The 9,164-nt window shown below is 39.4% G+C and overlaps 1 protein-coding gene across 3 annotated transcripts in view; it reads left to right on the forward strand.

Annotated features, from left to right (window-relative positions):
* The window catches only part of CHUK (component of inhibitor of nuclear factor kappa B kinase complex), a 39,499-nt gene extending 33,708 nt beyond the window's left edge, over positions 1–5,791 (forward strand). For 2 of the 3 annotated variants that reach the window (XM_066354956.1, XM_066354958.1), the window contains exons 19-21: positions 272–408; positions 3,742–3,841; positions 4,584–5,791. In XM_066354956.1, the coding sequence (XP_066211053.1) occupies positions 272–408; positions 3,742–3,841; positions 4,584–4,613 (267 nt within the window). In that variant the 3' untranslated portion in view covers positions 4,614–5,791. The remainder of the gene's footprint in view (positions 1–271; positions 409–3,741; positions 3,842–4,583) is intronic. The other variant, XM_066354957.1, reaches the window with a different exon arrangement.
* The last annotated feature ends 3,373 nt before the right edge of the window (positions 5,792–9,164 follow it).

The following is a 9,164-nucleotide window of genomic DNA, read 5'->3' on the forward strand; positions in this document are numbered from 1 at the left end:
GTGATATCCAAACTTGATTTGGGGATAGATATGCCAGACTAGTTAATAAAAACCTTTTTCAAATGGTTTTTCCCTCCAACTAAAATGGAAATAGATGGGTAGGTACATTTGGTTTTGGCCAGTGAAGAAAGGGCCTAGGGATAGTTTTCTGCAGAAATGCTCTGGTTGTGCATGTAAGTTGTAATAGAAATGCAAGTCTTAGGAATATGGTAGGCAGTTGTATAAATCAGTGGAGATGCTTGCCTGTAGTCTTACTTTTATTTTTTCTCAGACACAGAGTTCGGCTCGGTCCCTTGTAGGATCCAGTCTAGAAGGTGCAGTGACCACCCCTCAGGCATCAGCATGGCTGCCCCCGACCTCAGCAGAACGTGAACATCCCCTGTCATGCGTGGTAACTCCTCAAGATGGGTGGGTTCACTTTGTAACAATAGATAGTTGTGTTTTCCTGAGCAGTGATAGGAATGATACCGTAGAGAATAGTGGTTAAGGCATACTCTTCGGTGCCCTATAGATTAGGATTGAGTCTTGACTGTGCCTTTGTAATAACCTTGTGCAATTGACTTATTTTTAAACAATTTTTCCATAGGGCCTCACCTGTGGTGACACAGTGGGTAAAGCGTTGACCTGGAATGCTGAAGTCACTGAGTCAAAACCCAGGCTTGCCCGGTCAAGGCACATACGGGAAGCTACTATGTACTATGAGTTGATGCTTCCCTCTCTTCCCCTTCTTCTTCTCTCCTCTCTCTAAAAATCAACAAATTAAAAAAAAAAATCTAAAAAGATTTAAAAAAAAATTTTTTTCATAGCGTCAGCCCGGCGTGTGGAAGACCCAGGTTTGATTTCTGGTCAGGGCACATAGGGGAAGCGACCATCTGCTTTTCCACCCCTCCCTCTCCCCCTTCTCTCTCTCTGTCTTTCCCTCCCATAGCCATGGCTTGATTGGTTTGAGCACATCAGCCTTGAGTGCTGAGGATGTCTCCATGGAGCCTTGGCCTCAGGTGCTAAAAATAGCTTGGTGAGATCAGTCCCAGATGGGCAGAGCATCAGCCCCAGACAGAGGTTGCTAGGTGGATCCTGGTTGGGGTGCATGTGGGAGTCTCTCTCTCCTCTCATTTAGAAAAGAAGGAAACAAAGAATAAAAAAATAATTTTTCCATCGATTTGAGGGTGGAAGGGAGATAGAAGCATGAACTAGTTTCACTTAATCAGTGGTAGTCAACCTGGTCCCTACCGCCCACTAGTGGGTGTTCCAGCTTTCATGATGGGCGGTAGTGGAGCAACCAAAGTATAAATAAAAAGATAGATTTAACTATAGTAAGTTTTATAAAGATTTATTCTGCCAAACATAGCGAAATCCGACATAAAGTACTTGATAAGTAATTATTATTATATGCTTTAACTTGCTGTAACTCTGCTTTATAAATTTAAAATTTTTTTTTATTTTTTTATTTATTTATTCATTTTTTTAGAGAGGAGAGGGAGAGACAGAGAGAGAAAGAGGAGAGACAGAGAGAGAGAAGAGGGGGAGGAGCTGGAAGCATCAACTCCCATATGTGCCTTGACCAGGCAAGCCCAGGGTTTCGAACTGGCGACCTCAGCATTTCCAGGTCGACGCTTTATCCACTGTGGCACCACAGGTCAGGCCTGCTTTATAAATTTTATAAAGTAAAGTTACTTCCTTACTTTATAAATCACCATTACTGTGGAACCGGTGGGCGGTTAGAAAATTTTACTACTAACAGAGATACAAAAGTGGGCGGTAGGTATAAAAAGGTTGACTACCCCTGACTTAGTTGTTCCATTTAGTTGTGCACTCATTGATTGCTTCTCGTACATGTCCTGACCAGGGGTCAAATCTGTGACCTCAGGTGCATCAGGATGAGGCTTTATCAACTGAGCCAGCCAGCCAGGGCCTAACTTAACTCTCTTAATGTTCACATTTCCTCACCCATAAAATGGGAACTGCTGTGAAAATTCAGTTAGACTACATATGTAAGGTACTGGGAAGTAAATATTCAGCAAATGTTACTTTATAGCTCAATCCAAGTTCTAAGTTCTCTCTCTGTTATTGGCTTATCAGTTCTTTTACCCAAACTTTATTCTTTTATCAACCATTAATCTCTGAAAAAATATGTTTTTTGCATTTATCATTGTGGGGTCTTGATCACCCCTCTAATGAATTATTGAGTCTACTCTATTTTATAACTTAATATTTCTAATATACTTTTTAAATGACTTAATTCAGTTTTGCAAATAAGAACTGATGTTTGAAGCCTATATTTTATTTCTACTCTTCTGCTAAAAGTTGAATGACTCTTCATTTCTGTGATTTTTCTCAGCCTAAGATGTGCCGTATCCAGAGCCTGTGGCTCTTTGCTAGCTTGTGTATTGTCGCTTTTCTCCCAACTCCTGGAGACCTCTGCAGCACCAGCACATCCGGGAGCTCTGCCCATACTTAGTTTTGCAGAAGTGCAGCCATGTCACATCACTGCTCAGGAGGTCATGCAGTTTGTACATTCTGTGCTCTACTTTTATGAGAGAAAAGCACATGGCAGGAAGGCAAGCTAATAACCAGGTATTTTATTTTTTTAAAGAAAGCTAGTTCCAGGTTAAATCTTGGGTTCATGGTAGATTTGGCCCAGTGTAATCCATCCACAGCTACAGCACAGGCTATAATTAATTATATAGACTTCAGGAAATAATTCCATTAATTGGATTCAAATCAGATTAAATTTAGTACATTACTAACCGTCATGCTTTCATTAAAGGCATTTAGTTTTGTTAGGGGATGCTAATGGTTGCAGATGTCACTTCTATACCGTGAATTTGAGAATTGAGGTTGTGGTTATTTGCAAAAGTGTATTCGACAGGAATTTTAAATGTATTTCCAGTAGGAATACATTATAAAGGAAAATTGATTTCAGTTGTTATATGCCCATAATACTTAACCACCAAGGATTGGGAACTGTTGGCCTCAATTTTTCCATCTGTTGGGTAAGAGCTGAATTAGAATTTAGATCTAAGCTCATAGTGGCTCTCATCCATAGCCTAGAACTGATTCTAATGGGATAGGGAGTCTGAGGAGTAGTGAAAGGTGAGGATAGGCCAAATGGAAAAGGAAAATTGGGAAGGCAGAAACCAGAATCAGGATTTCCTTCACATTTAAACTTCCAGGAATCTTTTTGGTTCTGGGCAGCTCCCATCACACTGTTTTCTCCTGCTGTCCTCAGGAATCAGCTTGCTTGTTACACTTTTTCATTGCTGTCATCTATAGTTTCCAACCAGAGTTTTTCCTCTTCCCTGATCGTTGCAGAACAGATGGTACTTTTGTATCTTTTCCCCTACAATTGTGTTTCTGAAAAGGAAGTTCTTACTACTTGTAAGGAAAGGGAAATATTCCAGAAACAAAAAGAGATCTTTCATTTGTCTGTGCTATAGGATGTCTCCCCACACCCCAAACCAGTTATCACTTTTGGGGGAAAAAGTTGTATATAAGTGCCACTTTTATTTCAGAGGAAAATCAGAATGGAGCTATAGTGGACTACTTATTAAAGCAGGGCAGAAGCAACACTGGGTGGGAAGAATAAAGAAACTGAAGACCACAGGAATCTGCTGTTTTGGGGTGTAGGGTTGCAGAGTTACATGAAGGGCTGTGATCTTCCTGATACTGAAGACCAAAAAGTGGAGGAAATTCGTATGTCCCTTTGTGAATATGAAAAGGCTTTTCTCTTTTGTCTCACAGGGGGACTTTGGCACAAATGATAGAAGAAAATTTGAACTGTCTTGGCCATTTAAGCACTATTATTCATGAAGTAAATGAGGAACAGAGCAGTAGGATGATGGTAAGTTATATAGGGATGTGGATGTGTGCTTTAAGTATTTGGGTTTGACTTTTCATGTTAGCCTTACATGGCATTTGGGATGCCTGTGGATCTGCAATAGAAGAACCCAGAGAAAGAGGATTTGAGGATTATCTTCAACCTTAAATCTGAATCTTTTCTTACTCATGGATATACTAGGATTATGTCATCAGTAATCTTCAACAATAGCATTTTTGATCAAATTAAAAGATTGGTGAGCTTTCTTTGTGATGTGATGACTGAAATTGAATGGTTGTACCTTTTTACTTCAACAATCAATTTTATCCAATAAGATGGGGCAGGATTTATAATTCAAATACAGTAACTGCTATATACAAAATGAGTATTGTTAATATAGTTGTAATTAATAGAAGTATTTATATTAAGAAGATTTAGTTACTGTAGATTACTGATTTGTTAAAACTTGGAGAAACTACAATAAAATGTTTACTGGATTTACTTTTACTACATTTAGTCTCTGTCAACTCTTTGTATTTCCTCTTTCATTGTTTGCTTCAAATATTTATGAAAACTGAAATATTTTTTACTTAGCAGAACATAAAGTGAACTAAATTCTAATTGCAACTTATAAATAAGCATAAATACTTTTAATTTTTCCACTTGTGACTATAAAATGTCATACAAAAACTTGCAAAAATGAGCACTCATAAACCTACCACTTACAGTCAACATCTAATTGTAATTTTTTCATGCCTGGTTTTAGAATCTTGATTGGAGTTGGTTAACAGAATGATTTGCCACTTACTCACTGTCCCCAAACCAGTGGAAGTTGTTGCTGCACATGTTCGCAATTTGTTTTCTCGCATGAAACCATTCTTCAGACACCATTCAATGGAAGAAATGGCTATGATCAAAAACGACGCATGTTTTTACAAAGGCCAATATTTTGGGTTTGTGTAATTTTAACCACTGAAAAGAAAGAATTTAATGTCCATGAACTTGCTTAAATACTACAACCACTGAGGAGCATCATTATATTTGTCTTAAAACTTGGTAAAACATCACTTAACTGACAAAGAATGCCTTTTAATATTTAACTTTTGGGCATAAGACCAAAATTAATATATACAGAGAAGAAAACCTCAGAAAACACGTGTTCCAAGTAAATCCTTCCTGCCTGTGTTTCTGTGGAAGAGACTGTTCTCAAGTAAAATCGTAGTTCTGGAAGGATAAACTCTGCTTCCTTGTGTTGCACTCAGCAGTGCTCTTTCTGGCGTCCTAAGGAGTTCGGTCAATCCCATTTTCAGTTCTACAGCACACTTGACAGTATTCCTTTCCTACAGAAGGAATTGTGCACCTGTGCTTTTAATACCAGTGGACTGACATAGTATGCTATGTGTATATGTATTTAAGATGTACATTTAGTAATATCAAAGAAAAGATGTCTGTTAATTTATAATGTATTTGAAAGCTTATCTGTTTTTTTCACTTGTAAAAATGAATCATTTGTTTCAGGAATCTTTCATATCTCATCATACAAATAAAGGTCTGCACTCCCTTATCTGTAATTCCAAAATCCAAAAAGCTCTGAAAGCAAGGTTTTTCATAAGCTTGGTGACAAAATTCATTTGCATACAAATCTAACCGGAACTGACAATTGACTCTACTTGTCCCATTTATTGTGAATATTCATTTATCTTGCGGAAATTTTAACATGATTGATTATTTGTGGGGGAGGCTGCCGCCACAGATACTGCTGGGTGTTTATGTATATGGTTTATGCACTGAATTACCTTTCTAAAATCTGAAAATTTTATAATTCTGAAGCATCTTGCTCTAACAATTTCAAGTAAAGAATTGTGGATCTGTCATCCCTTAAGTAATTTAGAAGATACTTGTTTTTTAAAAAAAAATGTGAAATGCTTTTGTATTATAGTTTTTCACTTTGAGTATTAAATAATTTTTAAATTACCTTTTGCCTCTATTCATTAAAATCAAATTAATATAGTTGACCCTTGAACAATGGGGGTTTAGGGGCACTGACACCCCCCACCCTCATGCAGTTGAAAATCTGCGTATCACTTTTGCCTCTGTAGTTGGCCCTTCACATTTATGAATTCAACAGAGGTTAGGACTGCAAAAATATTGTTTTTGAGCTGTGGTTGGTTGAATCTGCTGACACGAAACCAGCAAATAAGAAAGGCTGATTATTTTTTAAAAACCAGTGTATCTGGGCAAGATGGTAGCATAGGTACACGCAGTACTTGCTTCCTCCCACAGCTGCATCAAAATTACAACTAAACTACAGAACAACCATCATTCAGAACTGCCTGATATCTGGCTGAATGTAAGTCCTACAACTGGAGAATTAAAGAAGCCACACTGAGACTGGTAGGAGGGGCAGAGAGTCGCAGAACAGGCTGGTCCCACACCCATGTGTGGTGAATAAAAACTGGGAGGGATATCTCAGCTTCAGAGGTCTCCCCTGATGAGTGAGGGGTCCTAACCCCCACACCACACCCCCTTCCCCAGAGTTCCAGGGCCAGAAGTCACCATAACTTCTGGCTGTAAAAATCAGCAGGGATTGAGGCTGAGTGAGATGGAGGGCCGCTGGACAGACAGTACTTAAAGAGCCCATGCATGGACTTATTCAGACTCACTCCCTCTAAGCTCCAGTGCTGGGGCAGCAGCTTGAAAGGCACCAGAGACATACAAGGAACTGAATTGACTGGCATCAGAGAAAGACCTGGGGGGCAGCTTTCTCCCAAACATTGTTCTTTGATGAGCCCTCCCCCACAAAACCAGCAGGCGGGCACCATATCTGAGACTCCGATCAACCTGGCTCACACTGTTCACCCCACCCTGGTGATTTGCTGAGGCCTCGCTCCACCCGACTTTCAGGCGCACCCAAGCTGTTTCTAGTAGCTTTTCCTTAGCATGGCCTGTCTGGGCTCATGCTTCACATTTTCCTTTAAAAATCCCTCAAATAAGCAGCATCTGGTCTCAACATGCCCCATGCCTCTCACGAAGTTGCCCCAGCCCAGGCACTAGTTGCAGCTGACCTTGGTTCACAGGTTGGCCTTGCCTGGGCATCTCCAAGCCTAGCACAAGTAGCAGCCGTCTGCAGAGCGCTTTGTAGCTGATGCCTGGTGGCCCCCAGGTGATGGCTGAGCTTGGTCTGCACCTCTTAGGAGGCCCCAGAGCCAGCACAGCCAGTGAACAGCTTCAGACCACATCAAAGCTTTGCCATGCAACCATCTCCACAAGCAACACGAAGGGCAGACAGTGGACACCAGAGCCCTTCTAAAATAAGTCCTGCTCTGTGGGGTGGGCTCTGACCAGCTAATCCACAGGCTTTGAAGGTCAGTGGTCACAGCCAGTCCTTGTAGCTGATCAGCCAGGGGTTAAATCCCTCCCATTGATGTGCCAACAATAATCAAGGCTCAACTACAAGAGGACGGGGCACACAGCCCACACAGTTTGTGGGGGTTGGGGGTGCACCATGAGTGCCCAGTTTGGGTGATTTGGGAGGCTGTGTTCCTGGACCCTACAGAGCACCTACTACATTAGGCCATTCTACCAAGCCTGGGAGACACAGCAGCTCTACCTAATACATAGAAACAAACACAGGAAGGCTGCCAAAATGAGAAGACAAATATGTCCCAAATAAAAGAACAACAAAATGCCAGAAAAAAAGAACTAAATGAAATGGAAACAAGCAATCTACTACATACAGAGTTTAAAAAACTGGTTATAGAGTTCCTCTATGAACTTAGAACCTCAACAGCATAAAAAGGAGCCGTCAGAAAGTGAAGGGTACACTAACTGAAATGAAGAATAATTTACAGGGAATCAACTATAGAGAAGGTAAAACAAATCAGTGACTTGGAATATAAGGAAGCAAAAAACAGAACAGCAAGAAGAAAGAATCCAAAAATATGAGGATAGTATAAGGAGCCTCTGGGACAACTTCAAGCATACTAACATTTGCATCATGGGGGTGCCAGAAGGAGAAGAGAGAGCAAGAAATTGAAAATCTACTTGAAAAAATGATGACAGGAAACTCCTAACCTGGTGAAAGAAATAGACAAGTCCAAAAACACAGAGTCCCAAACAATATGAACCCAAAGAGGCCTACACCAAAATACAGCATAATTAAAATGCAAAAGATTAAAGACAAAGAGAGAATCTTAAAATCAGCAAGAGAAAAAGTTAGTTACCTACAAGGGAGCTCCCATAAGACTGTCATCTGATTTCTCAACAGAAACTTTGCAAGCCCTAAGGGATTGGCAAGAAATAGTCAAAGTGATGAAAAAAGCAAGGACCTACAACCAAGATTACTCTACCCAGCAAAGCTATCATTTAGAAATTAAGGCAGATAAAAGAGCTTCCCGGACAAGAAAAAGCTAAAGGAATTCATCACCGAACTAGTATTATATGAAATGTTAAAAGGTCTTTTAAGAAGTAATAATAAAAATATGAACAATAAAATAGCAATAAATACATTTTTATCAATAATTGAATCTAAAAACAAACTAAATGAATAAGCAGAATGGAAACAGACTGAGATAAAGAGAACATTCTGACAATTTCCAGATAGGGAAGGGGTTTGGGAATATGGGTGAAAATGGTGAAGGGATTAAGAAATACAAATTGGTAGTTACAGAATACTCATAGGGATGTAAAGTACATCATAGGAAATATAGTCAATAATATTCTAACAACTATGTATGGTATCAGGTGCAAGACTTATTGTGATGGCCACTTAGTAAGTTACATAATGTGTAATGACTGGGGCATATACCTGAAACAAATATAATATTGTATGTCATCTGTAATTGAAAAATAAAAATGAGGAAGAAGAAAAAATAACTAAGTGGACCCACACAGTTCAAACCCATGTTGTTCAAGGATCAACTGTAGTTGAATATGGTTTGGGAAAACGTAAAGTTTCCATGAAGTAGAATTGGAGCAGAGAATAACACAATGAGCTCTCACTATACTTTCCTTAGGAATTATACAGGACTTATACTAAAGACAGTATTTGTAGCTTCTTTAATATAGTATTTTCACCTGAAGGTGTCCTATCACCACTATCCATGTCTAAAAACCATGCTCATATCATGCCCTAATAGACCAATGTCTTAGTCACACCATCCCCTTTTTTCTTACAGTGTCATTTTCCCAGTCATCCAAGTTTGAGACCTTGAGGTTGTCATCTAATGTTTTAGTCATCTGATACTACTTTCTCTAAATATAAAAATTTGACTATCAGCTGTTTTACTCTGCTTCTCTAGTTCTAGAAGGTTTTAAATCAAGAAACACTTATTGGGTACCCGTTGCT

Source organism: Saccopteryx leptura, chromosome 13 (genome assembly GCF_036850995.1).
Source record: "Saccopteryx leptura isolate mSacLep1 chromosome 13, mSacLep1_pri_phased_curated, whole genome shotgun sequence".
In the NCBI taxonomy this organism is placed as follows: Eukaryota; Metazoa; Chordata; class Mammalia; order Chiroptera; family Emballonuridae; genus Saccopteryx; species Saccopteryx leptura.